Source organism: Paraphaeosphaeria sporulosa (assembly GCF_001642045.1).
Source record: "Paraphaeosphaeria sporulosa strain AP3s5-JAC2a unplaced genomic scaffold CC84scaffold_8, whole genome shotgun sequence".
NCBI lineage: Eukaryota > Fungi > Ascomycota > Dothideomycetes > Pleosporales > Didymosphaeriaceae > Paraphaeosphaeria > Paraphaeosphaeria sporulosa.
In genome coordinates, this window is record NW_017253367.1 from 1,651,929 (window position 1) to 1,678,827 (window position 26,899).

Here is a 26,899-nt window from a genome sequence, read left to right on the forward strand (position 1 = left end):
AGCTGAAGTCTATGGGCGAAGTAACAGGGTCGTTGCGGGAATATTCATGTTCACCGCTGTTCAATCTCCGGTTGAGCATTTACCTCGAACCGCTACCTTGTTTTCTATGGAAAATTTCTAATCTTGGACACACTTATTTCATTGAATAGACGACTCTGCCACTGACTCTACTAGTGACATATAACATGTTATTGCCACACAACTATAGACTTCCCACACAATTCGGCGAGAGTTAAATTCAAGTTTAATCTCCAATGACTTCATTCGCCTGACAAACTGAGTTTGGCGAGCAGCTGGTATCGCCAGGTTTTCATCCTTCGAATGCGTCGCTCAGATCAACGGTCGGCCCCAAACGGACGGAGCCTTGAGAAAGGGCAATGTTACAGTAATAGCACCTTCGCGTTCTCTCCGCCCTTGATGCTGTATTGTTTCAATTACAAAATTTATCGATTCCGTTGCCGATCTCCACCAAAAATTCAGTCACGACAATTCGTTCTCCTGTGCATTCTGTAGGTTTTCATTGCCGATCAGAACGAAGAAAGCGTATGAACTACCTCAAGAAAACAAACGGGGTTGTGAAGACCCATCATAGGCATGGTATGTGTGAAAGTCTCCCGATGAAGACTCCAAAAAGAACTTGGAAGAATTACGGAAAACGATACTGAGAATACACTTCTCGAGTGCGGAAGACCAGTAGTAAACCGCTAATATCGCTCAATGTGCTCTTGAAATAGTCAAGGGATTCGAGATCCTCCAGCAGTTCAAGAAAATCATAGTTCTCATCGACCGCTAAAGCAGTCCTCATTTGCCGGAGTGTGAGAGGCTGCTTGACAGCGAGCACGAGATGCAATGCCTTCCGCGCCTTTCGTTTGTCTGAGCTTCTTTCGACCATGGACTCGTACGCGTCCTTGAGTTTTGGGGGTACCCTTCTTCGGTAGACACCCCAGCTCTATAGATACGAAAACATTCGTCTCCTTTGCCTGATCCTTGCACACCTCGACGACATTGTGATTAGCCCAAAAATGTCCGGAATAGACAATTGAGCCGCGCATTAAATCGACGGCAGGGTCACAATAACAAGTAATGCGTTCCAATCGTCCGTTGCATTTCACATTGGATCACAAATGTTGAGTCCTATGGAAAACCCTCAATTCAATCCCTTACCCTCCTTCAAGAGCGCAATCCCCATTTCTTTCAACTCCACCTTCCTAATCTTCCCACTCGGCGTCTTCGGGTACCCATCGACCCAGAATACGTACTTCGGCACTGCAAACTGTTAGCATCTCACCCTTACATCGATGCCACCTCAAACTCACCAAGATGATGGCTCAGTCTCTCCTTCACCCATGACCGTACCTCCGCCGCCTGCATATCTACACCCTCGTGCCTCACCACAAACGCCGCTACACATTCCCCTAACTTCTCATCTGGCAGCCCCACAACACTAACCTCCTTCACCTTCTCATTAGCAAAAAGACAATTCTCCACCTCAAGCGGATGTATATTCTCGCCTCCCCTTATAATCAAATCCTTGATTCTTCCGGTGATTTTGATATAGCCTTCTTCATCGATGCTAGCTTCGTCGCCAGTGTGCATCCACATCCGCCCCTCGTCGTCGGGAACAAGCACTTCGGCCGTCTTGCCGGCGTCCCCCCAGTACCCACGCATAGTGAGATACCCGCTGACGACGAGTTCGCCGCGCTCGTTGGGCGCAAGGACGCGCGTGCGGTCCGCAGCGTCGACGACTTTGGCCGTGACGTGCGGCATGAGCCTGCCCACGCTGTCGATCCTCTTATCGATGGGATCATCTGTCGTCGTCATCGCGCTCACGGGGCTCGTCTCCGTCATCCCATAGCAGATCGTGAGCTCTGTGAGGTTCAATGTCTTGTGCAGCTTGCGCATGAGCTCCGCGGGGATGCTGGAGCCCGCTGCAATGCCCGTCCGGAGGTGCTGGAAGCCTTCGTGGGAGACCGTGCCGTTGGCGAGGAGCTCGAGCTCGGAGATGAACATGGTGGGGACGCCGTAGAGCGCGGTGCCGGCGTATTGCTGGACGGCGTGGAGCGTGTGCAGCGGGTGGAAGGCTTCGGCGGGGAAGACGATGGCGGAGCCGTGCGTTGCGGTCGCCATGTAGCCTAGGATGCAGCCGAAGCAGTGGAATAATGGAGGCGGGCATATGACTACATCACATTCGGTGAGTAGCATGCGGTCGCCAATGGATTTGCCGTTGTTGAGGATGGAGTGGTGGGAGAGGCAGGCCGCTTTGGGCATGCTGGTTGTGCCGCTGGTGAATTGGATGTTGATGATTTCTTCGGGCTGGAGGTCAGTGTCTTGCGGAATGGGGCCGTTTTGGCCATCTTCTACGACGGCTTGGTAGGGTGTCGTGCTCTTGTATAGTGATGTGTCTATCCGTCCTGACGAGTTGTCTACAAGTGTTATAGACTGTAACGAAGGAACAGCCTCTGATTGCAGTTTTGAGGCTTTTAGATCCGGTACCAGGGCTTGGAGCAAGGGCAGGTTCGACTTCGGCGCTTTGTACGGGAGGTTCGTCTCTGCGCCGATGACAAGGTGCGAAGCAGCCAGATGATTTAAACCTGAGAGAACCTGAAGAGAATTGAATGCCGGATTCAGTGGGACCAATATTGCACCCAACTTGAAGATCGCATACGTCGCCGTCGCATTCTCAAGATTGTTCCCCAAGCTCACGGCCACCCTGTCACCCTTCTGAACCCCCTGTTTCGCCAGTCCCCTAGCCAGAGCATCCGAATCGCGATCCAGCTGTTCATACGTCAAAATAGTCCGCTGGTGGTGCGATATAACTGCCTTTCGATCCCCAAAGTTCTTTACAATCTCCCTGAAATGCTGCGGCACCGTCTGCGTCAATAGCGGAGGCTCACTCGGCCCCTCAGCATACGCCCTCGTGAGAAGGCCCCTCCGCCCAAGTCGAGCCATCATACCATCTCCCCGTCGCCATGTCCGCAAAGCTCTCAATATCATAGTGATGCAAAGCCACGCATCAAACAGTCTCCCTCCTCTTCACACAGGCCCATCCATTCAACGCTTGGACTTCAATAGCAAAGGCTCACGGCGATGAGCACACAAGATTCACGGGTCGAGATGTCCACTCGCGAGCACGTTGTGGGAGAGGACGAGGCACGGTCGCGGCTGTTGTAGCGGCGTACTCGGTACCCAGCGTAGGCCGAGCTACCCCGCATGTACCCGCGGCAGCAAACCAGGATGAGTCTGCGGGGTAACGCAGGTACGGCGCACATAATCAGCATGGATAGCTTTACATCGCGTGTTGACCATGCACTTGACTGAGGTCGGGAAATAGGAACGGCGCATGTTGGAGCGTGAACGCTAGGCCGTAATCAAGACCTAGTTGCTAGAGACACAAATGCTAAACAAAACTCATCCCACATGATATCGAGCTTCAAGACCATCTAACGCCTGATGCCGTACAATACGAAACGTAAGTTTATCGCTCAAACATGGTCTTTCGACTGGCATCGCTGCCTCTGCGGTCCTTGGTCGGCTTGAGAGAATCTGCCCCAGCGCCACCATCAGGTAACAGCAGATCCAGCGCTTTGCCCTTTGACGTATCCACGTCCGCCGTTTCTGCGCCCTCTAGCAAATCCGCGTCCTTGCCGTGCCCGATTTCGGCCTCTTCCTCTTCCTCATCGTCGTCGCGCCCATGCTTTGCTTCTTTGTCCATCTCCTGTGACGCTTCATCCATCCTCCTCCTTACTTCTGCAGCAACTCGCATGCCATCGCTGACAATGTTGTCAAGCATACCTCGCAGACCCTTCCCAGGAGGTACGACACCAGCACCTGCTCCACCGACCACCCCGCCCATGCCGGATGAACTGGCAGCAACTTGCTGACTTGCGTTGGAGAAGGTTGTGAGGTTTGAACCTGAGAGCTGAGAGGCTTGTGGTGCATCAGCAAGGTGGAAAGAGGCGGAGAATCCAACCTCGAAGAATTGTTCGAGGTTCTCATCGGCAAGAATCACCATGCGGAACGTAGGTAAAGTGATGTAAAGAGGTTTGTTAGGATCGAGGGCAGCGTTAGCAGCGGTCGCCTTATCAGTCTTTCCCGATGATTCTCCTTCGCTGGCATCTGAATTTGAGGCTGTGGGCGAGGAAGGCTGCTTTTCCTGCTGGGGCGATGTTGAACTGGCCGGTTTCGCGGCGGTGGGCGTGCTAGGCTCAGTCCCGAGATCGATGAGATCGTCCTCGTCATCGTCGCCGATTGCGAAACTATCCAGGTCGTCCCTGGCCTCGTCAACTGCTTTGTTGCCTTGGTTCGAAGGGTGATCCGGGTCAGCGTATTCGAAACATCTTCGTATGAAGGCTGAAACGCTGCTCAGAAATTGCTCGTCACGAGTGCCTCGATCCAGAGTGTGAACGGACCGTACGTCGCTCGTGGATGTTGATGGGCTGGCGGAGCCATCAAAGCCTCGCCTTGAAAGGAATAAAAGGGCTTCAGAGATTCGGAGGATGCCCTCACGATCCACCCTACCATCTCCATCATCGTCGTAAAGCTCAAAAAAGTAGCTTATGTTGGACATGATGTCTTTGGAACCTTTGACAGCAGCGAATCCCGCAACAACGTTCTGAAGTGACAATGAATCAGTCATGTCCACATCCCAGCGTCTAAAAAGTCGTCGCATGAAGTCATGATCCGTAGGTTCAGGGCCAGATCCCCATGGTGACATCGGTGGCTTGTTCCGTGTGCTGCCGCCGAAATATGAATGTGATGGTGTTCCATTCGTCTCGGGTGGCGAACTGGGAGAGTCTGTAATTGCCCATTTGGTGAGCCCTGCATGTGCTTTAGCTTGTGTTCGGACCAATGGGCACCAGAGCAAGAGCTCATACGTACCGGCCAAGAATTCCCTGAATGCATCGTAGTCCATTTGTGTTGGACTCGGACCAAGAGCAACTCTGCCCTTCTCAATGCTTGAAGAAGAAAATCCCGTAACTATCTCTGTTGCTTTATTCCTCGCGCTCTTGGCCTTTCTCTCGGCCTCTTCCTGCATGATTTCCGCTCGTTGCTGTCGGTCGTATAGCACAGCGTAAAACTTGTCGTACAAAAAGCCCAGATCATTCACGCTTAACTTTTTGCTCTCCGGACCAAGGTTTCGTATCGATGTTCGTTTGGTAAAGCTCTCAATGTTCTCTAGCACAGCATCTTTATGCTTTCCCCGCTGCTCGGAAATGGTGTTTTGTGTTATGCCAGCAAACTCCTTGAAAGCTACAACCATGAGCTCCTGGAACTTTGTAACAGCCCTCAGCTTCGGATTCTCCGACTTGGGATGCGCAGACTCATCCAATCGCGCGAAGTATGACTTGAGTACAGATATGAAGGTTCCGTCATCCGTGGCATCCAAAAGCTCTTCACCGTTTATACGCAGGATGGCCAGACCAATCTGAAAAAGTACCTTTGGGCCTTCGAGGAAGAAGACGTCCAGTACGCGGAAAGCGAAAATAAGCGGCATGGAGTTGATGTAGAGGGAAAGGAACCAAGGTAGAGATACTACGGAGAGCTGAACATCGGACTTGACCAAATGGTCCCAGAGAATAGGCATCGTTTTTTCAACGAGCGACTCGAAGACGCGTTGGTCGAGCAAGGTGCCATACATGGTTTGGGAGTAGTAACCTGGCAAAAGACGGTCACACAATATGGAGAGAAGGAAGAAAGCTTGTCGTTCTGACATGTATCTGCTAAAATCAGCAGCTGTAATCGTAGAGTGGGAATAGAGACATACATCAGCAACGCTGCTACGACAATATTCATGGCCTGACAATAGCCGACCTCCTCGTTGGTCCAGCTGTACGCGGTCAGCACTCGGCGCAGTCGGCCGATGCCTTCTTCGCTTTGAAAACCAGGATATTCTGGCAGGCTCCGGTTCAGGTCCTTTTCAATCTCATCTATTGCCAAAGATTCCCGCCCTGAGTATTTCGCTAGCGTCTCGGTATATAGTCGTGGGTTCTGAAGGCGCAGGAACCAGGAGCCTGACGCCAATTCCCATATTTCGCCTCGTAATCTGTTTGGAAGACCGACTCGTATAAGTTTGTGGAAGGTGGGCTGTCGGATGAGCGTAGCGCTTCGTCCGTTTTCTGCAATGTCGGTCAGCCTGCTTTCTGCGTTGCCGAGGACGTAGCGCACCCCGAAGATACTCTTTCCAGAGTCGAATCTTTGTCGCGTCCCTCAGTTTCCTCGCATTGCCAGGATATCTGAAGATCAGCCCCAGTCCTGTGTCGGGATGCTCCCGCTCCGCCTTGCTATCCTCTCCAGCAGCCTTCTTGTCGTCTCCGTCCGTGAGGAGGAGATATTCGGAATAAGCGTCACGGACGACTGTTCGCAAGTTCTCGACCTCCTTGACGCCCTCCCGGAGACCCTTCTTGAGGCCATCGCAGAAGCGCTCGCAGGCCTGCCGGCTGCCCGCGAGCTGTATGGTGAGCTTCTGTCCGCTGGGGGCCTTCCCTTTCGGGTCAGGGCTTCCGTTCCAAGTCGTGATGGCGAGCGCAAACATGTAGCTCTGGCTGTGCAGCCGCTCTACCCTGCGAATAGCGCATAGCGGCAGCGTGAAACCATTCCCTGCGGGCCCCGCACCGTGTGTCTGCCCTGTGTAACTGCTCGAAGAGCTCAGGCTGGCCGTGTTGAGGAAGCTGGACCCCTGCGTGGAGAAGCAGAGGTATTGCTCGCTCAGGTGCAGCTTGCCCACATAGTGGTTGCCCTGACTGCGTTCCTTCTCCGGGGACGCATCGCCGGAGCCCCTCGTCGAGTGGTGGGGTGAGAGTGTGAGCTCTGCGGTGATCTCTTGCAGCGGGTTCTGCGAGTCTGGCAGGCGGAATTGGTGGCGGAAGAGGTTCGCTTTCGAGGGGCGCCGGTCGGAGGAGGTTGCAGGCCCCGTGGCTATGTTCAGTGTGGGCTCGATGAATTGCTGCGCTTTCTGCACCAGGTTCGAGATGTTGAACATTGTTGCGGGACACGGCCGCGAAGACAAGGTTCGCGTGTATCTACGTGATCAGTCGGTCAGGCTTCAGCTTCATTGCGAAGCGTTAGCGCTCAGAGGTCGTGGTCAGGGTAGATGTGGCTTGGTAAGGCTGAGCCGGAGGTGGTTTCGCACCTGGCAGCCGGGCACGGGCCGCAAAAGCTTATTTAATAAAGAGTCCGGCCACATCCAATACCTATTCTGTTACAGCCTCTGCGAGTTGGACAAGACACTGTCACTTGATGATTACATGGTCACTTGGGCGCATCGGGCGACATCTTCTGAAGGGCGTGTCATGTGAAACAGTCCGGCAACGTCTTGCCGAGCTAAGGAATGTGCAAGTTGCTGCGATTTTCAACCTGTCGACGCATGCCCCGAACAACTCCAAAAGACATATGCAAGTCAACCTAGGGTTCCTCATGTCCAACAACGCTCGCTAAACACAGTGTCGACACGTTGTACGTTTCGTCTATCGATGCTCACGTGCAAGTGTAAGCTCCATCAACTCTCAGATCAGCACCCTAGAAACTTGTTAGTATCGCACGCATGGGGTGGCCAAGAGGAATGCCTACTGTAACGTAGTTGCTTGCGTCGCTCGAAAGGAACGTGACAGCGCCCATGAGATCTTCCGGTCGGCCCATCTTGCCCACTGGGATCAGCGACGTCCACTGCTTCTGCAGCTCTGGGTTGTCATCGAGAATCTTCTTGGTTCTACGAGCGCATTAGTGCTGTCCTTCAAAGCCCATAATTGTGTACTCACAGAGCCGTTAGCATGTATCCGGGCGAGATGCAGTTCACGCGAATGCCTGCATGTGCCCACTCGACTGCCAGACTCGACGCCAAATGCCGGACAGCGGCCTTCGCAGCGTTGTACGGTGCTTGAGGCTGGGGAACATTGACGATCGAACCAGACATGCTGCCAATCATGACAATGCTTCCTGGCGCTTTCCTCTCCATCAAGTGTTTTGCAACCGCTACAGCATACATATATGTCCCGTCGACGTTGACCCCCCAAAGCTTCTGCATCCGGTCGTGGGGATAGTCGATAGCGTTGTAGTTCTCCGTAAAGCCGGCAGAGGTGACGAGGTTGTCTACCTTGCCGTGTACCTTTAAGATTTCTGCCAGCGACTGGTTCACGGATGTTGGGCTCGAGACATCGCAGAAGTGAGCCGTAACCTTTGGTAGCCTGTCGTCGGTGTTAGCTAGAGCCCACATAGCGGGCAAATAACGAACCTCTCGGCGTCTGGGTTCTCTTCCTTGAATGTATCCACAAGTTGCTGAGCAGACCTCTGCGCTTCCTCTCGGTTCATGTCCACGAGAGCCACGTCGGCTCCGCTGGCGACGAGAGCCTGGGCCATAACCAGTCCCAAGCCTCTAGCACCACCTGTCACAACGCCTACACGTCCGTCCAGCGAGAAGGTGGCTAGTGTTCGCTTGAAGTGGGATCCTCCGCGACCTTGCACAGGTAGCGATCGAGGCAGGTCCTTCTCCTCGGGGTACTCGACGCGAATATCGTCTTGCGTACGTGCATACTGTCCTTCGTGATCACCGCTTGCACCGGGCTCACTGGAGGTTGTCGCATTCTCAATGTCGTCTTCCGGGTTCGTGCCCTTGTTAAGGCGAGCTGGTGCCGAGGAGAACGGTCTCGCAGCATTGTGTGGGGCTGCTGCTGCGACTCGTGGAGCTTGTACGCGGGCGGAGCGCGCCAATTGGCGGAGTACCTGGGATCTGAACATTGCCGTGAGGATGGCAGAGCGTGGGGGATGTACGATTGAAGTTTTTGATGAAACGTTGGGCGCTAAGAAAAGGCAGAGGGTTCAATTATCGTGAGCTCACTCTCTCTGGGTGCTAGGCGGGCTGAAGTCAAAGCACAATTGCGTATGCGTCGTGCAAGAGAGAAAACAGTGCAGAAGCTCAATTGACGCAGAAGAAGCCAGCAGAAGCAGAAAGCAAGACGAAGACGCCACGATGCTCCGGAACTATTATTGATCCTTCAAGAGCTTGGGCATGCCTGTCACGCGTGGTGCTCCGAATGGCGGTGGCACACGCCATGACGTACCAGGGACCTGGGAGCTTCCCCGTGGAGACGTCTGGGAGCTTTGACCGCAGGCGCGCTTTCCCACAAGCACCCAACAATCATTCTCCGCCTTGACAGCTCGCTTCCTGAGCTCTCTTCTGCGCGACAACTCTACATTAGCTACTGCACACGCGTTTCGCCACACCAACTTGCAGTGCTGAGCGAGCCGCAATAGCTTCTGCACCATCCAATCCTTGGGTACCACAGCTCTGCGTGTGCCCCACCATTCGACTACACGCACCCTTTGTTGTCGCGACATTCCCCAACTGCGTCCAACCACGCCATCTCCTGGTTTGATCAGCATTCTCGCACGAGGAGCTAGAACGAAGAGGTAAGGAATCATCACTTGTACGTGTCTTGTCACCGCCAATCCTCTTGGTAGCGGCAGCGGGACGTGACGATCCCTCTCAACACTTTCCCAGCCCGCTGACTCAGGGACGTCAGCACTTCCACTGTGCTTGACCATGATAGACGCGTACCTGTTGACATTCAACTGTGCGAGGCACCTTGTGAACCCGGAGACTCTTGCGCCGGCGTTGTTTGATGGGCTCCCAAAAGCTGCCGCCGTCCCCGAGGTGCTTGCTCTCAGCCTTCAAGAAGTCGCGCCCATCGCCTATAGCTTCCTAGGAGGCTCGTACCTCAAGCCCTACTTCGACCGCATCACCACGACTGTCCACCTTGCTGCCGATCTCCACAGCCATGGCAGCGAACGACTCGAGCATGTGGCTACTCGAAGCCTGGGCTTGACCGCCCTCATGATATTTGCGAAGCCTGGGTTCATGGAAAGGATACAATACATACAAGCGGCGGGTACAGGTGTTGGAGTCTGGAATATGGGCAACAAAGGTGCTGTTGCCATGCGCATCGGCGTGTCAAAACCGGGGTCTGATGAGATGCTCAATGTAAGCTTCGTTGCAGCTCATCTGACTCCTCATGAGAAGGAAGTAGCCGCAAGAAACAAGAACTGGGAGGATATTGTGCGTAACACTGTGTTTGCAACTGACAATGATTCTGCATACAGTTACTGCGACGAAGCTCCTCTGTGGGCATCGGGAGAAGCCCCTTCAGGCAGAACCGGTCTGTTCCATCCTGACAGTCACCTTTTCGTTGCCGGCGACCTCAACTATAGAACCAGTAACGAAGGGCCCGGTCCCGGTGCCCACGAGACGTTTCCTCAGCCAGCCGCATCCGATGCATTACCAGAGCAGTTCTCGCACCTGCTGATGACAGATCAGCTGAATCGAGAGAGAAAGGCGAACCGCACGCTTCATGGCTTGGAAGAACTCCCTATCAAATTCCCACCAACATACAAGTACTCGCTACGAAAGGACAAGAGCGAGAATCTAATGAAGCCCGAGGATCGGTGGCAGTGGGCCAGCCATCGATACCCATCGTGGTGTGACAGAATACTATATCTACCCTGCCCAACATCTCCATCGAAGCTTGACCCGCAAATCTACACGGCATTGCCGATTCAAGCGACCTCCGATCACCGTCCTGTCGCGTTGTATGTACGCATTGATGATAACGCCTTGCCTGCAGATGCGGGGGACATCCGCTCGAACCCACCTTTTCCCATAAATGCTGAGTGGAAAGCCAGGAATGATGCTGCGAGGCGGTATGAGATCGTCGTGGGCGTCATGTCCTATCTCGTACTGACGAACAAGGGCAAAGCTATGATAGTGGTTTTGGTGGGCGCTGTGTTGGCGACGCTCTACCTGACCAGTTGGCTTCGAAGGTAGACTTATGAGGCTGTCAAGTGCTTCTCATACAGGGCGGACGGTCCAATTAGGTGCTTCAAACCCCAGCTTTAAATCGATCCACTGTGTCGATATGGGGGGGAAGATTTTGTGATCACTACAGTCTCGACCGCGATGCTACACTGCGGCATGTCGTCGGCAAATTCTAGACATGTGCTACGACCACTTCGAGGCGAGAATTCTTCGCGAATGTGCCGTCCCCTGCTGGTCGCGTGCGAAGAACGCTTTTCCAGGATAGAGAGACACCCATAATAGCACGGCCTGGTCGCAAGGAGGCTCTGTCGATTCGGCTCGAGTACACGCTTGTGACCCATCTGTGAGGCAGCATTCGACGATGGCTTCCGAGTTCACGATGCCCATCCGGCACGCTCCGAATTTCCTCGCCTCAATATTGCGCCGGCATATACCATTACGCATGGTGACGTCTTCAGCTTTACAATATCAGGTAGGTTCCGCGCTTGTTTGACCCTTGGAAATTGACCAGCCTGCCTGCATGGCGTAAATAGCGTGCAGCGCTGGCGCACAGCGGGACTGCAAACCCTCGGTCAAAGAGTTCGAAGCGGTTATGCTATAGCCCCCTAATCTTTGACTGAGGCAAGGTACGCATCTGCATAGACAGCCGAAAGCATTACAGCCTACAGTTGCTGTATCTTGTGGATGCAACACAGTGACATAGCCTCAAAGATCATCACTGGAATAGCCAGTACCGCATCTCGGCAATCTTCGTACAGCAACGGCATATTGATAAATCAGGCGATGCCGAAAGACTCTTTTCGGAAGAAGCAAGCCAATTTCCCTGTTTCTGCACGTCAGCTCCCTCAAACGGTGCTCCTGTAGCACTTTCCGCCGCCCTGCATACGACACTTTTGCCACTGAAAGCTTAAAGAAGACAAATATATACATCTCTCGCTTATATTGTGCATGGAGAGGGGCTTGTAGATTCAAAGTTGCAGCAGGTACACATGCAGGATAGAAGCAACCACCAACAGCGGATTTCCATTTGTCGCTTCCATGGCCCGCCCAACTCAGGTGCCAAAATTAATTCACAAGCCACGTCGTACCACCCCCCACAGCGCCAAAATTCTCACTTCCCACTCGTGCACAACCCACCCAGCCCATCACGAAGCAACTCGGCCCAATTGACCCGGCACACGAGCAAGAACCCAGTTCAGTCCGCTCCGCCGCGCCCCGTTGCGCTCCACCAAGCCGCCAATTCCAGACCTCCTACTGCCCCACCTCGCGCTCCTCTCGCCAAGCTCCCCCGCGCCACATGCGTCACCGTGCAGCCGCGACCGTTGCATCCTGGGCGCGCCCGCGCCAGACTTCCGATCTCCGCTGTGTTGACCGATCGCTCTGGCCGTGGCACGCGCTGTCGCAAGGAAGGGGTTTCGGGTCTAGAAGAGGGGATCGGCGGGAAGGCCTGAACGCGGTGGGGCCGGCGACTTGTCTGTCTGCGTGGGCATGGGATTGTGAGCGGGTGTGTTGATTTGGCGAGATGAGAGGTGGAAGCCTGGAATGCGCTGGAAAAGTTGCATGAGCGGGGTGGGTGGGGAGGGGAAAGTGCTGTGTGGGCAGCAGCATGAGCGACGGGATGGGAATCTCAGAGGACGCTGGGGATCTTGCATGCTGGAGGTGTTTCAGGGTTGCTGTGTGACCTCGTGTTGCGGGATGCGGCGCGAGTCCGCGGCAGGTTAATGATTTCATGGGAATGTAATATGGATATTGTGATACGAGCACCACGCCATTGTGCACAGTGACTATCAGGGCCAAGAGCATGTTTGGAACGGATGGGGTTCATTTCAAGGTGATCTAACAATCAAAACGAGGTGGACTGCTGCGTCCAAGCCTGTGCCAGCCAGCAGTGGGCGGCGCGCAAAAGAATAATCCTCCCAGAGGCAAAGCAAAATAGAAAGACAATGCTGGCTGCGATCTCGCGAGCCACTCGCGCGTCCCTGTAATAACTCCCGCAAAGCAAAGGCGTCCTGGTATATGGTACATCCGAAGTCAAAAATCAAACCAGGTCGCGTCGGTAATCCAATTCCCTTCCAAAGTCCGTGTAAATGCTGTGCCTTCCTCCAAAATGCTGGTGTCTGTCCACTAAAAGGACGACAAAGTCGCTAAGGTTTCAATCGTCATGTCGTTGTGTCGTTGCCGAGTGTACTTTTGGTGTTGAAGTTGACTTTCTGGCTACCGACCTCGGTTTGAGGCTGCTGCCAGCGACGCGAACGACGAGGTCATTGCTGAGTATGCGGCTGATTCCCGGCCGTTGACGGAGGATATGGAGCTCGCGCTGTTGCTGCGTGTGGATTGCAGGTTGAGCGTGATGCAGGAGTCACACCGGCCGCCTTGGTTGTTGCAACGGCCTCGGCAGCCGCGCTCGTAGTTGGAGCAGGAGAACATTGTGATTGATAGTGGTGGTGATAGAGGTAGTGCGTGTTGAACGGTGTTGAGCTGGCATGCAGCGTAGTCTGAGGTGTCGCGAGAGCTATGGGCTAACCGTTCCGGCTTGGAGGGAGTAGACTGAGATAATATATGCGCAGGGACTACGTGATGCCCGATGATGTCGTTCTGGATTCTGCGATACTAGGGATGCAGGGTTTCGCTTGGCTGGTGTGGTCTCGCCCGTTGCGTTAAGCCCGCGTACTCCGTCCAAGATTGGGCGGCGTCAGTAGTGCAGTTGGCCTGTCGACGTAGGCGTGTAAAGGGAGCGGCCAATCGGAGGCGGGCAGCAGGATAGGGCGCGTAGACTTGGGAGCACACTTGGGTTTCGCTGTCGATCTTGGGCGGTGGAAGTACTGAAAGCGACTGATGACCGAATCGACAAAACAGAAACTGCTGGAAAATGCCCTCCTTTAAAATATCATCAGAGCGTGCCATGACCGGGCTGCGGCCGAGCCCAGGCAGCCCAGACGGTGGACCGGAAATGCCAGTGTCCAGTGGTGGAGCAGCGGTCCAGCCGGATGGGATGGATCATTCACAGGCCCCCGGCTTGGCCCGCGCGCTCTGATTCTTGCTCACCAGCACACACCAGGGTCTCGTGTACGCATGCACCACGCCCAGATTCGCTTGGTTCCCTGGCCTTTTACATCCTCTGTGTGCCGACGAATGACCCTGCGCAATCGGGACCCTGATAACCTGATTTCGCGGCAGCGAACATTGCATTCGGTGGAGGCTGAGCGGCTGCACGGCAGCCACACCCATGATGCCTCCGACGCATGCACAGGTACACTCTTTCAATACTACAAGATGCAAAGTACATCACCGAATCTGCAGCAGCTTCTATTTCCCTCCCCACCAAGAAGCAGTAGATGACGGAGGTGGTACAGCGGGGACAGAATTAGGTGCGAGCCTCAATCGCAGACGTTTTATCGAGTCGTGCTTACTGCGCGGACGAAGGTACCCTTTCACGCGAAACCAAACCAACTATCAAACATCGTGGTTAATCTTACTGCTTCAGCCGTTGAGATTACGTTGCGCCGCATGGTTCGCTTACTCATGGTGACAGTTGGAAAGAAATGGCCGCGCACCTACGGCCAAAACACGGCACCGAAAATAACTGAACGTCCGCTGGCGCTCGCGAACATTCACTGCTCACGCGAACGCGCCCTCAATGCGTTTCAGGCCATGGTCCCTCAGCTGGTTTGCCCTATCCATTGTTGCGGCCTGATTGCATCGGCATTTTGCTCCCGGGCCAGCTACCCTCTGGTCTGCACGCACGTTGTGCCTGACATATCTCACAAAAAAGGGTCTTGATGCCCAGTCACTATTCCTCGCCCGACGCTCCCCTTTCCGGTGATACCTCAGCTCACCGCGCATCTGCCCGTCTCTCTCCCGTGCCCAACAAATCTCCCAAGTTTAGTCATTATTTCTAGTAGCGGAACTACCGGGTCGGCCTTGATCTATCGCCGAGGGGTCTTCCCGTCATCTTTTGGAACACGTGTCGGCCGCCGCACCTTCCGGTTCGGTCTAGATGACCTTCCTCCTGCAGCCTCGTCTTGCGCGTCGTCTACTTTGTGTAAGGACGCGGGTGTTTTAGCCTGCCGTCGTGGGCTGAGTGGGATGTTTTAGACGCGGTGGGTTTGTGGGGCGTGGAGATCGTAGATCTCCGAGTATCTGGTTGAGGATCGTCTTGCGTGAGCGGTTCGCAGATTGTGAAACAGAGAAATTGTCTTCGAAATGAGTGCGGGAGGCCTTCTTGCAGCTCGCCCGATCGTTTCGATTTCGAAGTTGCAGCCAGTCGGAGGTTATCTATGGGCTTGACGTTCATCAGCCCTGAGCTATCGCCATGTCCACTTGTACCGCCTCTTCGACATAGCAAAGCTGGAGCACTGCTTTTATGGTAGTGAAGACTATTTGGTGGCGAACGGACGTTCAGAACGCATCCTTGCCCGAACCGGAAGTCTTACTTGTCGCCGTCGATCGCAGCACTAAAAGGCTTGTCATAGCCAAGAGATATCTAATCTATTCAATTAATCTTCCTTGACACCCGCAGGTGGATGTAGAGCGTTGTTAAATGTTGAACTTGCGTGCTTAGCGTGTTCTTGGGTCCGGGGTTTCAGGGTAATTCGAAAAAGGAGAGGACACTGTTGTCTCGCAGAGTTTAATCCTGAGGCGTGGCCTCTCCTTACAAAACGTACTGCTATGTTTCAAGTGTGTCAACTGATAAGTGGGTCGGAGCATTTTGACTCATAAGATGGAAGAGCTTGGATATTACTGCTCGAGTCCAAGGCTGTCCCGAAGAACGCACTATTGTTCACCAGGTATGCGAAGATGTGGACGGTAGAAATTGCCCAAAAGCTGCAGGAGTGAAGAGCACGCAAAATTCATCTGATAGGAAGATGAGACACAGACTGGATAGACATGATCCACTATCACAGCGTTTTAACACATCGAACGGTGTAGGTCATGGCATCGCAAAGATCGAACGAGCTAAGTATTCTTAGATACAGTGATCTGCGCACGAACCCTAGTGCCCATTAATTACGGGCCCCGTCGATCTATATCATACAATGTGGGGTGAGTGGTTTCTAGATCTCGAAGCTGGAAAGGGGCGAACGTGCAGGACTGGGAGCGAGCCTCTCACGCCTCTCCACCAGGTGTAGGGTTCAAACACAAGAACTTTGTCGATACTTCTTTCTGTGTTAGAATCCGCGTCAGCATCGTTTTGGTGCTTCAGCCAGATGTCATTGGGTAAGATTGTGTGTGCTTGTACACGTGCACCAGTAAAGAGCACAGCTGGCGCGCGTCCTGGCCACCTAATCAAAAATGTGAGTATGACCAGAAAGAAGTAGAAGGTCCCGAGCGCAGAGCAGGCAGCCAGCTATCTTTCTGTTCGATAATCGATCTCATCGCACATCTTGAGATCGTTCACTGGAGGGAAACATGATTTGTTGAGCTATTCATGCTTAGGACATCTTTGCAGCACTTGGGCCTCGGTGGACGGATACAGGAGCGCATGAGTGTGCTTCATATGGTAGGGTTTCTGGGTTATCAACATCTCGTACAATGTTTTGTCTCAACAGCTGCCCCTCGCAGCTCTCTATAGGTGCCATTAGTGAATTTCTATTCCTAGCGAAAGCACCGATAATTGAAGAATCTCGTTTCGGTGTTCAACGATTGATCTTTGCATGATTGATAAAGGAAGTGAATGTTGGGGTGAAAGAGAACTGCGCTAATTCATTCGGGGTTAGTCAGATACTCGTTCTCCTCTCACGCAGCCGGCAGTCACTGCTCGTTCTCACCCTGGATACTGGCTGGATACATATACTCAAGGTCCAGCCCTCGATCGCTGCCGAAAACTCAAATGCAGAATTTGGTACCGCTCGGGGCTCCAAAAGTACCGGTTGTACAACGAAATACGCCGAATTGCGCCCTCTCGGACTTAGGTCCTCCGCATCCCGCGGTTCATATCCGAGTGGACTAGCGGACGGACCCGACATCGGCAGATGCACGAGGATCTGATAAAGTTTTTAGGCCCTCAACTACAAAAGAGTCCACCTGTTGATTTGATGGGAACAAAATTGCTTGCATACATCGGCGCTCTTTTTGTTTTCGTTGGATTATACATAAAATCGCTGAGTTCGATACACACTGCGGTATACTTAGCATCTTCACGAGACACCATGGTCGCCAGGAATGTTGTAGTGATTGGCGGAAGCTACGTCGGTGTGCTTGCCACATGCAATGATACAGCAAAATGGTGGAATACTGACTCGGCATTCTAGGGACAAATGTTGCAGAGCAGCTTGCGAAGGCAGCTCAAGGGCGTTTCCGGGTACTTCTAGTCGAAAGGAACAGCCACTTCCAACATCTTTTCGCCTTTCCGCGATATGCCGTAACAACCAAAGTACCCACAAACAAGGCATTTATTCCCTACCAAGCAAGTCGGCTTGGGGAAAATGGTTCGTTCATCCAAGCATCCGCGATCGGTCTGACGAGCTCTGCCGTACAGCTCGACCGCAAGGTCCTGTTAGATGGACAACAAGTCGATAGCATTCCTTACTTTGCCTTGGCCATCGCTACAGGCACAAAGCTCGCTCCACCATCGAACGTTCCCGGTGAGAACAAACTATCTCGAACGACATATCTACGAAAACATGCGGAGCAAGTCGAGCGCAGTGAGCAGATCGTCATCATCGGTGCAGGCGCTGTTGGTGTACAGATGGCTCTTGATGCCAAGGAGCTGTATCCTGAGAAGAGTATTACATTAGTGCATTCTCGAGAGAATGTAATGAATAAATTTCACCCCGATCTACATAGCGTCGTCAAAGCAAGAGCAGATGAGTTGGGCGTGAACCTGGTACTGGGTAAAAGAGTCAAGTTACCAAAAGAAGGCTATCCTGTGGACAACGGCAGATTTGATGTGGAGCTAGTGGATGGGACGAAGATCCCGACTGATCTTGCTGTGAGAAAGCACCATCAAACCAGGTGGACAATTTGCTAAATCCTAGATCAGATCACCTGCAACGGCATGACCCCGCAGTCAGAGATCATTCGCTCGCTATCACCGGATGTCATCGATGAGCAAGGCTATATTGCCGTTAAAGATACGCTACAGATACAAGATGATCGTTTTCCCAACGTTTTTTCGCTCGGAGATATCGCCGCAACGGCAGCACACAAAGCTGCAAGACCGTAAGTGTCTCGAACTGGTTATTTGTAAACAACTACTGGTCACTTACTCTGTACAGTGCCATGAAGCAAGCAGAGATCGTCACCAAAAATGTCGTTCATCTCTTCGGCCAAGAACCTCTCGAGAAATACGAGGTCACAGACCCAGCAGCCATTCATCTCACACTAGGCATCAAGAAGAGTGTCATCTTCCGTAATCCATCGCCGGCTTCTGATGATAGGCCCGTAGTAATGCACAAGGATGACGGGTAATAATTTGGGCATATCACTATTTCTCATGTCACTAATTCGAGATAGATCACTAGATATGGGTATCGACGGGGTTTGGGCGAGGAGAGGAGCAGATATCTCGAACCCGAATTTGTAGGTACCGGCTTGTTGATGGCGAAACGGTCAACAATAGGGTACGTGCTATGCGCATCGAAAGCTTCGCCCCTATTGAAGAGGAATAATGAATCCCATAACGTGTCCTCTCATCTTGGAAAGATTACGCGGTCATCCCTATCTTACGGGACGGATTCACAGGTCGTGCCGATTCCGATCCCAAGCTCACGTCGTTAGGCTGCAACAATAGTCAAATCAAACAGAGAACTCCGCATCTACGAAGAGCAAGATAATTATCCGACCGACCAGATACGCGCATAATTCGCCCACCATGCGTCGCCTAACCGAGTTCCATGTCATCCTCGCCCCAGCTCATTTATTCGCATACGCCACATTACTCGGTACACAACTTTACCAGAGCTTTGTGATGGTGAAAGTGGCATACCAAGCATTACCGGCCCATTCGTTTACAGACTTGCAAAAAAGAGTGTTTCCGATATACTTCCGTGGTCAAACAGCTCTTCTCATTCTTACTGCGATCACATTCCCCCATGGCCCGCTCGCTCTAGCTAAGAGGAAGGGGGACTGGATACCCTTTTTCGTTGCCGGAGCTACGGCGCTCTTAAACTTAGCAGTATATGGGCCGCGCACGAGCAGGTTGATGATGAGGAGACGAGTCTTGTGTATGTTGAACGATGAACATTGAACTCTTGCAAGAGCGCATGTGCTGACAACAGCGTCTAGCGAACCAAATCGATGGTAGCAGAAAGCTGCCAGGAGTCAATCGAGATTTCTCGTGGAATCACGCGATGAGTATTCATCTGAACATCATTACAATTGGAGCGACGTTGTGCTACGGGTGGAGACTGGCCTCGAAGCTCAATTTTGAGCATTGGTAAAGTTACGATTCGTCACAGAAGCCTCGCGGAAGAAGCTCATGCTACAGACAAGACTTTCTTTAGGCGCGGTTGAAATATGATTCTAATACCATTGTGATATTGTTGTGTGCTTGGTGTGACGGAGAGTTCGTAATGTAGCCGGAGATAGAGCCCAAAAACTAGTCCTTGTTGGTTACTAGCGTCGACTTCTTATCGGATCGGCGTGATTGTTGCATCCGTTCCGCTGCCTCTATGGCGGCTGCTCCATTCCTTGCACCTCGTTCTTTTCTTCTTCTGACAGCCGGGATGGAAAACAATGATAGTTCCACATCCGCGCGACCTGCAAACCCACGCGTGACCCAGGCTTGCCAACGTTGCCGAACGCTCAAGACACGTTGCCTGCCAAGCGAGCAGTCCGGCACTTGTCAGAGGTACCATCCGCCTGTTTCGTTTATGATCAGCTTCGTTGTTCGATAACTGACTGTATACAAGATGTTTTACTGCTAAACGTGACTGTATCTGGGCCGAAGTCCCACGCCGCCCTCGTCGCGTGCGCGGTCCATCGTAAGCACGGTCCTCCTCAAAGATTGCAGGGTCCTAAGCGCTCGAAGTCGTATATCGCAAGTAGAGCAGAAGATTGATGGGCTTGTGGCGAGTCTTGTTAAGACAAGTGCCACGGACACAGCTGAAACGTCGACATCTCCACCCGAGAGACCTCACTGGACAACCATTGGAACCCACAAACTCGCTGGAAGAGATCGTCCGGTCGCCCCTGGGAGCTGGTTGCAACTTCCGGATTCCTTTGAGCAGCAGACATCGCTGCCCGAGATCCATGCACCATCCGAGGTATCCGCTCCAGAGCCCGAGACGGAAGTGGATGCAGCAGAGAACGCACAAGACTTAGACTATGTCGAGAAACTGCGCAGCATCCATAGCTTCGCGGAAAAGGAAGACAGTTGTAACCCAAACCATGCTCCAGCTCAATCCAAACGAAAGGCGGAAGACCCTATTAATGATGAGAAAGTGAACGAGCTGCTGAAGAACGGAAAGGCCGATGATCTACTCGACATATACCGGTCTATGTGCATAACTTTTCCATTTGTCCCGATAGACGATGTGACCTCGGCCGAACACTTGCATGCTACTAAGCCTATGCTTTGTCTTGCTATTCTTACAGTCGCTGCTTGGGAGGATCACAAGTTGCAACGCCATCTAGACAGGGTCTATCGAAAGGAGTTGGCGGATCATACTTTCATTCGCCCAAGGAGAACGATTTCGTTACTGCAAAGCGTTCTTGTCTATTTATCAAGGTACCAGCATATATTTTAAATTCAGATTCAATAGAACTGACCAGTCAGATACCACTTCGTCTTCAGTCATAAGACTCAGCAAATATACTTCATGCAGACGACTGCGAACGGGCTTGCACTTGATCTTGGACTTCATCAGAGTTCGATTCCGCCGGTCATCGACTTTCCAGGAAGACCATCGCCTTCGCCATTGTCTACAACGGAGCAATTGGAGCGGCAGCGGACGTTCCTTGGCTGCTATTACTTGTCCTCTCAGTAAGCCACCAATCCCATGATGTAGTCATACACTCGCTAATTCTATCAGAGTTTCTGCAGGAATGCAAAAGCCCAGCCTGCTCAAATATACAGAATACATGGGGAAATGTAGTAGCAACTTGAGAGATCATCGTCAATTCCCTTCAGATGTAATAATTGGGCATCTTCTGGCATTAAGGCGCCTCGATGACCAGATCCAAGATTGTTTCTTTACCGAAGAGACTTCCAGGCTCGATATCGCAGATCCCCGCATCTTGATGAACTTTCGGCTCCTGGAAAGCCAGCTCGAAGAGTGGAAGCGCGAGCGTTATAACCAAGAGTACCAACTCAGTAAGGCATGCATTGCTCTTGTGGCCGCACGGCTAACGTTCTAGCAGTATTCGATCTTTCATCTGCATTCACCGATATGCAGCTACATAGCATAGCTCTTCGAGCACCGAAATCATCCAACCAAGACTACATCGCTGATGCGACGCGCCTAAACGCTTTGCTCGCCACTCTCGAAGCTTGCAAACGGTACCTCGACACTCTAATTAGCTGTCCCATGTCGAATTATCACATCTTGGCATTCGCAGAATGGTTCCGTATTCCTCTCGTCGTGATAACACTAGCACGCCTGTGCATCCCTAGCGACGCGCATGCCGCAGCGCAATGGGATGTGAAAGCGGCCCATGAACGGGGACGTCTAGATCTCTACCTTGAATCACTGTGTTATCGAATGAAAAATTTGAGTACCTTTAAGCGGACACAATCCTTTCATCATGATTTCTACTGGTCGCTGGAGATGATTATGGATTTGACCAAGAGTTGGTTCATGAAGAAAATCAGTGCGAAGACAACGCCATCAAATGGAATACCCACGCCGGACACGTTCCAAGGATTTCCCCATGGCCTGATGACGGATGGTACAGATGGACCCTCTTCATCTCTGGGGCTGGACACTACGCGCTGCCCACATGTGTCAATTGACCAGGGACCGAATCCCAATGGCATGAATGAGAATGACCCTTTCGCCTTCATGCGCGATATGGACTTTGAAATGGACAGGTATGAGCTCATCCTTTCTGTATAGAGTTGGAACGTACTAATCTATATTTACGCTAGGTTTTTTGACGCAGGCCTCTGGGGGGACGAAACTTACCACAGCATGGGCTTCGGCGGCGGCATGCGCCACTGAGACAGCCACTATCCAAACTTTTGTGTGTTTGTAGCTGTACAAATCAGCAATCTGTCTCCACTCATGGGTTAAGGCTTCGCCGGAAGAACTCTTCTCTACCCATGGTTCTACGACTCGATAGTAATGGGTCACAAACAGGCATCTTGGAACGTGCAAAAGTCATTCAATCTGCGTACCTGTAATTAAAACCTAACTCCGAATATTTTTTCCACGTGTTCGGATTTCCCGGCGATACATAGTCAGTATGTAGGAGCGATACCTGAACCGGGATCAACTGATGAGTCATCGCACCCTGACTCTCCAACTTAGGCAACTATGAGACACTCCCCTCATCATCTCCTCGAATTTTGGGATTGTGCTACATCTGTCGAATCCTGAACCCTCCATCGCCTGTAAACGATGGTCGCTACCGAATTTCACATCGACACTCCGCGTCTTGTCATCTCCCATTTCGATTCGTTGCAAGACTCCCATTGCGACTTCCTAGTGACACTGTACGACACGGAGCAGAACCGCGATCACAAACCCGTCCATTCACTCATGCCAGACCGTGAAGCCGCGCGCAAGAATATCGATTCGAACGACCTCATTTATAGTTCGGGCTATGGCCGATACCTTGTCAGTCTCAAAACGCCCACTACCTCCGCGACTGCAGAGGCAGAAGATGTCCCGTTTTCTCAAAGAGTCAAGGCTTACACCAAAATTGGCGTCGTTGGACTGAAATTCAGGAAGTTCGAGGGCGCACCACTCGCGCCAGACGTAGGCTATGGCTTGCTTCCCGCATTCCAAGGGAAAGGGTATGCGACTGAGGCGGCAGCAGCGCTGGTGCGTTGGTTCGAGGAGGAGAAAGGTCAGACCGAGTTCTTCGGTTTTTGCGACCCAAATAATGAGGGCTCGAAAGCAGTGCTCAGACGGATAGGGTTCAAGGAGTGGGGTGTACGGAACATTAAAGGGATCTACTCGGACGGAGGGACTATAATTGGAATGGTGTTTAGTAAGGGATTGACAAAGGATTTGGAGGCTTATGGGATCTGATGGTGGATTCCTATGTCTATATCTCTATTCAATAGCCTTTGTAATTAATGCCACGCTTGACGATCCGAGCGCAGGGCCTGGCATTTGACTGCATCGTATTGATTTCATCATGGCCAATTAACTTCTTGTGCTCCTAATCGCTGCTTTCCAGTGACATCTATGACTGCATCGGGAATCGGCCTTTCATGGGATGTGCCGCGGCCTCGGGGCGGAGATATCGGCAAATTCGGGGATAAAACTGAAGCTTCCCGATCCCTCTGTAAGTCATCGTGTTTCAAGCTTTCTGATATTGCAAAGTACTGCACCAACAATTGACACTAAACAAGAGACAGGCTTAGGATGCCGGATAGTCAGCCCCAGCGTAGAAGAAGACGACCAGCAGTGTATGTTAGCATGGCTCTTTAACGACGAATAATCAGGCTAATCTGGATCGGACACAGCTCTTGTACTTTGTGTAGGCAGCGCAAGATCCGTTGCAACCGCGAAACCCCATGCAGTAATTGCATCAGGTCTAGAAACAGTACATGCGAGTATGAGACTTTGCCGGTGTTGCCTCATCGCTCACGGGAAAGTGATCGCGATGAAGCTTCCATCACCACCATTTCTACTACGGCTCCACTCCAGGACATGGATTCTATGAGAAATCGCGTCACACTTCTCGAGAACCAACTTGAAAATGCACTGCGAAGAGTCATACGCTCTACTCCTCCAGCTCCTTCTACAGCTGAGACACCAGTTTCCAGCATCGAAACGGCGGATAGCCGTATTGGTGGCACCTTCTATATCCACCATGGAGATCCTGCCCTTGGTCAATCTCCCAACATACATCGCAGTCTCACGCACAAGAAAAGGATGTACGGCCAGAGCCACTGGATGAACATGAGCGTGATTATGGTCCAAGACATTGCGCAGATGATTGACGGACAAGCGAGAGATCCCAGCACGCAAGACTTCAGCGAGAAGGTCTTCTCGGGGATGCATAAATGCAAGCGAATAGCCAGACTCGTCAAATCGCAGAGAGAACCACCATGGCCGTGTTCGCCAACACCAGAGCTGCCTCCAAAGAACATTGCGGATGATCTGGTAGACTGTTATCTCCGTACATTTGAAAGCGTGTACCGAATACTCCATATTCCTTCTTTCAAACGAACCTATGAAGCTATATGGGTAACGGAGGGTGATCCCGATTCAACTTTCTTGGTGCAATTGAAGCTGGTGTTGGCAATAGGTGCAACGTCCTACAACAACAACTTTACGCTCCGTCCGTCAGCCATGCGATGGGTACATGAAGCCGAGACATTCCTTACCAACCCCCACCTTAAGCATCGACTAGGTATACAATATATACAAATATATTGTCTCCAGCTTCTTGCGCGACAGACAGCTGCTGTAGGCGAAGACATGGTGTTCATTTCCACGGGGAGTTTGATACGCTCCGCAATGTTTTTAGGTCTGCACAGGGACCCCGCGCATCTGCCAGCGAGGACACTTTATGCCAACGAAATGCATCGAAGACTTTGGACCACTGTTATCGAGCTTTGCTTGCAGGCGAGTATCTATGCAGGTTGCCCACCTCTCCTGAGCCAGGACGATTACGATACCCAACCCGCCGGGAACTTTGATGACGACCAGCTTGAAAACAACGACGCAATTGCGAGGCCGGAAACTTTCTTGACGCAGTCATCCGTCTCCATAATCCTGCGGAGAACTTTCCCAGCTCGGCTCGCAATAGCTGCGTTTCTTAACAATTTCACATCCACTGGCACCTTTGAAGAAACCCTTCAACTTGACTCGGAGTTACGAATAGGCTACAAGGCTTTGCGAGACGCTCTTCGAGGGTTTGATTCTAACCATGGAAACTTGCCATCTGACTTCCAAATCCGTGTGGTAGATACGGTCATGAACCGCTATCTGTGCGCTGTCCATACGCCTTTCTTCGGCCCTGCATTGAAAGACGCGAAGTACGCATTCTCAAGGAAAACAGTTTTTGACACAGCTCTGAAAATGTGGTACGCGATATTCCCGGCCTCGAACGACTTCGGCTCATCATCTTCGAGTGGTACAACGTCCCCCGTAAGAGATGATCTCCAGCGAATAGTCACCTGTGGTCAGGGATTCCTCAGATCGGCGGTGTTGCAATCTATCCTGATGATTGCAGTCGAAATGAGAACGCAAATACAGGAAGACGACGGTTTAAGTCCGACACCACTGCGGCGAGATTTATTCGCCATCATCCAAGAAGCCAAGTCGTGGTCGATATGGTGCATGGAGGCCGGCGAGACAAACGTTAAGGCACTTGTGTTTGTGTATCTCATGGAAGCTTACACCAAAGGTCTTGCAAAGGGACTAGGCAAGGAAGCAATCGGGAGGTCACTTGTGGAAGCCTCACACAATGCTTTGCAGCGTGGAATGGTATTGCTGGAGGGAATGATGGAAACAGAGATACCGAACCAAGATCAGGCTGGTCTAGGGAGCCTTTCCCTGAATGATCTGACGCCCGAAATGCTTGCAGATTGGCAATCAATCGTGAGTCTCTTATTCCATTTTTGCTAGTCTCGCCGCATTAAAACACTACAGCAGATACCAACTGGTATGAACGACCCCTATGGCTACGACATGATGAACTGGGCTTTCGATCAGACAGAAGTGCAAAACACATGGCTCTTTTGAGATTGCCATGCCCGGATCTGGAGTGATTGCCTCTCAACGAGCCACTCAAGGATCTCGGTGCAAATCTGATGTCCCCTATCTGAGGAAAACCTGTTCTACAGCAAGCCGTAATGCGCGTACGCACTAATGTAGGTTCCGAGATTCAGGTCGATTATCGGACTCAGTCGTCTTTCCGTGCCGATCCGGATGATGACTCATGCACAGCAACATGCCACCTGAACAGTATAAGAGACTCTAGAGAAGACAGTGTTTAATGTTACTCAGGCAACGTCGAGACACTATATAAAACATCATTTCCCACTCTCCCACTACTGCCGACACACTTCGTCAACTCGCAAGAAATGACATCTTCAAGAACGGAACTCATCAAGCTCCAAGCCGATGTCACCATTAACGCTGTAATCAGTCAGCCACACAGCCCCGACCGTCATCGAGGAAGACCTAGTCTCGTGTTCCTCCATTTTTGGGGCGGCTCCGCTCGCACGTGGTCACTCGTCATCCCGCATATCTCCGCAAAGTATCAGACTGTCGCCCTTGACTTTAGAGGCTGGGGAAACTCGACCGGCCCCGACACCCCGGAAGCATATACCATCACTGCGTTGGCCGATGATGTCGAAGCAAGTATAAGGGAGTTGAGGCTCGAAAGAATCGTACTCGTAGGCTTGTCGATGGGTGCGAAGGTCGCGCAACTTGTGGCTTCGCGATGGTATTCTTCTGGTGTGGGAGTTTTGACGGCGTTGGAAGGTCTGGTGCTCATGAGTCCGGCGCCTACGACACCACTGCGTTTGCCGTTTGAGATGCGTGAACAGCAGCTGCATGCGTACGATGACCTGAATTCTGCGGCTTTTGTGGCGAAAAATGTATTAACGGCATCATTCCAAGACAGAGACCTACCAGAATTCGTGGTCGACGATATGATCAAGGGGAGACAGTGGGCTCGTGAAGCGTGGCCTGCGTATGCGATGGGTGAGGATGTGTCTGGTGAAATTGGTAGGATTGCGGTCCCTGTGCTGGTGCTGGCTGCGGAGAAAGATCTTGTGGAGCCAGTTGAGAGGGTTAGAAAGGAGGTGTGTGAGCGTATCCCTGGGGCAAAGCTGCAGGTTCTGAATGAATCGGGGCATCTTTCGCCTGTGGATGCTCCAGATGCTGTGGTGGAGAATATTATACAATTTTTAGATTCACTGTAAAACAATATGGACGCAGTTACCAATAGATGCTTCTCTTAGTACGAGGCTTGGGTTTTTCCCCTTACCTCACACCCTTCTTTGATGCAGAAACTCCTCGAGCG

General features: G+C 52.1%; 10 protein-coding genes across 10 annotated transcripts; 8 read left to right on the plus strand and 2 right to left on the minus strand.

Moving 5' to 3' along the window:
- Positions 1–1,095: 1,095 nt before the first annotated feature.
- CC84DRAFT_1151532 (acetyl-CoA synthetase-like protein) lies at positions 1,096–7,091 on the minus strand. Its single transcript, XM_018176752.1, has 6 exons — positions 6,166–7,091; positions 5,765–6,116; positions 4,879–5,717; positions 3,570–4,818; positions 1,317–2,914; positions 1,096–1,266 (listed from the first exon to the last, which is right to left on the minus strand). The coding sequence occupies exons 1-6, from the start codon at positions 6,977–6,979 to the stop codon at positions 1,148–1,150; spliced, it is 4,971 nt and encodes a 1,656-aa protein (XP_018033519.1). The 5' UTR covers positions 6,980–7,091; the 3' UTR covers positions 1,096–1,147.
- Positions 7,092–7,270: 179 nt separating this feature from the next.
- CC84DRAFT_1166900 (D-arabinitol 2-dehydrogenase) lies at positions 7,271–9,207 on the minus strand. The gene is made up of 4 exons (XM_018179077.1): positions 8,228–9,207; positions 7,755–8,180; positions 7,567–7,705; positions 7,271–7,515 (listed from the first exon to the last, which is right to left on the minus strand). The coding sequence occupies exons 1-4, from the start codon at positions 8,728–8,730 to the stop codon at positions 7,474–7,476; spliced, it is 1,110 nt and encodes a 369-aa protein (XP_018033520.1). The 5' UTR covers positions 8,731–9,207; the 3' UTR covers positions 7,271–7,473.
- Positions 9,126–11,075, plus strand: CC84DRAFT_1207893 (DNase I-like protein). Its single transcript, XM_018182123.1, has 2 exons — positions 9,126–9,402; positions 9,516–11,075. Exon 2 carries the CDS (start codon positions 9,536–9,538, stop codon positions 10,811–10,813), a length of 1,278 nt encoding a protein of 425 aa, XP_018033521.1. The 5' UTR covers positions 9,126–9,402; positions 9,516–9,535; the 3' UTR covers positions 10,814–11,075.
- Positions 11,076–11,777: 702 nt separating this feature from the next.
- CC84DRAFT_1166902 (uncharacterized protein) lies at positions 11,778–12,388 on the plus strand. Its single transcript, XM_018179078.1, has one exon. The coding sequence runs from the start codon at positions 11,794–11,796 to the stop codon at positions 12,253–12,255; it is 462 nt and encodes a 153-aa protein (XP_018033522.1). The 5' UTR covers positions 11,778–11,793; the 3' UTR covers positions 12,256–12,388.
- Positions 12,389–17,051: 4,663 nt separating this feature from the next.
- CC84DRAFT_1251266 (FAD/NAD(P)-binding domain-containing protein) lies at positions 17,052–18,329 on the plus strand (the record flags this gene model as incomplete). The annotated part of the gene is made up of 4 exons (XM_018184325.1): positions 17,052–17,735; positions 17,787–17,965; positions 18,022–18,210; positions 18,260–18,329. Coding segments are annotated over 4 exons (1,122 nt in total), but the record flags the coding sequence as incomplete, so codon positions are not given.
- A 288-nt stretch (positions 18,330–18,617) lies between these two features.
- Positions 18,618–19,185, plus strand: CC84DRAFT_1097960 (uncharacterized protein; the record flags this gene model as incomplete). Its single annotated transcript, XM_018174743.1, has 2 exons — positions 18,618–18,962; positions 19,024–19,185. 2 exons carry the CDS (start codon positions 18,618–18,620, stop codon positions 19,183–19,185), a joined length of 507 nt encoding a protein of 168 aa, XP_018033524.1.
- A 285-nt stretch (positions 19,186–19,470) lies between these two features.
- Positions 19,471–21,801, plus strand: CC84DRAFT_1189129 (uncharacterized protein; the record flags this gene model as incomplete). The annotated part of the gene is made up of 6 exons (XM_018181031.1): positions 19,471–19,595; positions 19,657–19,728; positions 19,776–20,474; positions 20,523–20,729; positions 20,779–21,059; positions 21,107–21,801. 6 exons carry the CDS (start codon positions 19,471–19,473, stop codon positions 21,799–21,801), a joined length of 2,079 nt encoding a protein of 692 aa, XP_018033525.1.
- A 271-nt stretch (positions 21,802–22,072) lies between these two features.
- Positions 22,073–22,995, plus strand: CC84DRAFT_961313 (acyl-CoA N-acyltransferase). Its single transcript, XM_018187963.1, has 3 exons — positions 22,073–22,148; positions 22,216–22,524; positions 22,597–22,995. The coding sequence occupies exons 2-3, from the start codon at positions 22,306–22,308 to the stop codon at positions 22,939–22,941; spliced, it is 564 nt and encodes a 187-aa protein (XP_018033526.1). The 5' UTR covers positions 22,073–22,148; positions 22,216–22,305; the 3' UTR covers positions 22,942–22,995.
- Positions 22,996–23,209: 214 nt separating this feature from the next.
- On the plus strand, positions 23,210–25,782 carry CC84DRAFT_961446 (uncharacterized protein). The gene is made up of 3 exons (XM_018187965.1): positions 23,210–23,324; positions 23,382–25,467; positions 25,519–25,782. Exons 1-3 carry the CDS (start codon positions 23,281–23,283, stop codon positions 25,609–25,611), a joined length of 2,223 nt encoding a protein of 740 aa, XP_018033527.1. The 5' UTR covers positions 23,210–23,280; the 3' UTR covers positions 25,612–25,782.
- On the plus strand, positions 25,724–26,870 carry CC84DRAFT_961434 (alpha/beta-hydrolase). The gene has a single exon (XM_018187964.1). It carries the CDS (start codon positions 25,953–25,955, stop codon positions 26,796–26,798), a length of 846 nt encoding a protein of 281 aa, XP_018033528.1. The 5' UTR covers positions 25,724–25,952; the 3' UTR covers positions 26,799–26,870.
- Positions 26,871–26,899: the final 29 nt, after the last annotated feature.

Bases quoted from the DNA above. Each gene is read 5' to 3' on its own strand.
- CC84DRAFT_1166900 (XM_018179077.1), bottom strand. From the start codon at position 8,730: ATGTTCAGATCCCAGGTACTCCGCCAATTGGCGCGCTCCGCCCGCGTA. The intron at 7,706-7,754 runs GTGAGTACACAA...ATGCGCTCGTAG, and splicing joins GGATACATGCTAACGGCTCT to AACCAAGAAGATTCTCGATG. The intron at 7,516-7,566 runs GTAGGCATTCCT...ACAAGTTTCTAG, and splicing joins ACGCAAGCAACTACGTTACA to GGTGCTGATCTGAGAGTTGA.
- CC84DRAFT_1151532 (XM_018176752.1), bottom strand. From the start codon at position 6,979: ATGTTCAACATCTCGAACCTGGTGCAGAAAGCGCAGCAATTCATCGAG. The intron at 5,718-5,764 runs GTATGTCTCTAT...TGATTTTAGCAG, and splicing joins GTCGTAGCAGCGTTGCTGAT to ATACATGTCAGAACGACAAG. The intron at 1,267-1,316 runs GTGAGTTTGAGG...AACAGTTTGCAG, and splicing joins GAGACTGAGCCATCATCTTG to TGCCGAAGTACGTATTCTGG.
- CC84DRAFT_961446 (XM_018187965.1), top strand. From the start codon at position 23,281: ATGCCGGATAGTCAGCCCCAGCGTAGAAGAAGACGACCAGCAGT. The intron at 23,325-23,381 runs GTATGTTAGCAT...GATCGGACACAG, and splicing joins AGAAGAAGACGACCAGCAGT to CTCTTGTACTTTGTGTAGGC. The intron at 25,468-25,518 runs GTGAGTCTCTTA...AAAACACTACAG, and splicing joins TTGCAGATTGGCAATCAATC to CAGATACCAACTGGTATGAA.
- CC84DRAFT_1207893 (XM_018182123.1), top strand. From the start codon at position 9,536: ATGATAGACGCGTACCTGTTGACATTCAACTGTGCGAGGCACCTTGTG.
- CC84DRAFT_1166902 (XM_018179078.1), top strand. From the start codon at position 11,794: ATGCAGGATAGAAGCAACCACCAACAGCGGATTTCCATTTGTCGCTTC.
- CC84DRAFT_961434 (XM_018187964.1), top strand. From the start codon at position 25,953: ATGACATCTTCAAGAACGGAACTCATCAAGCTCCAAGCCGATGTCACC.
- CC84DRAFT_961313 (XM_018187963.1), top strand. From the start codon at position 22,306: ATGGTCGCTACCGAATTTCACATCGACACTCCGCGTCTTGTCATCTCC. The intron at 22,525-22,596 runs GTCAGTCTCAAA...CAAAGAGTCAAG, and splicing joins CGGGCTATGGCCGATACCTT to GCTTACACCAAAATTGGCGT.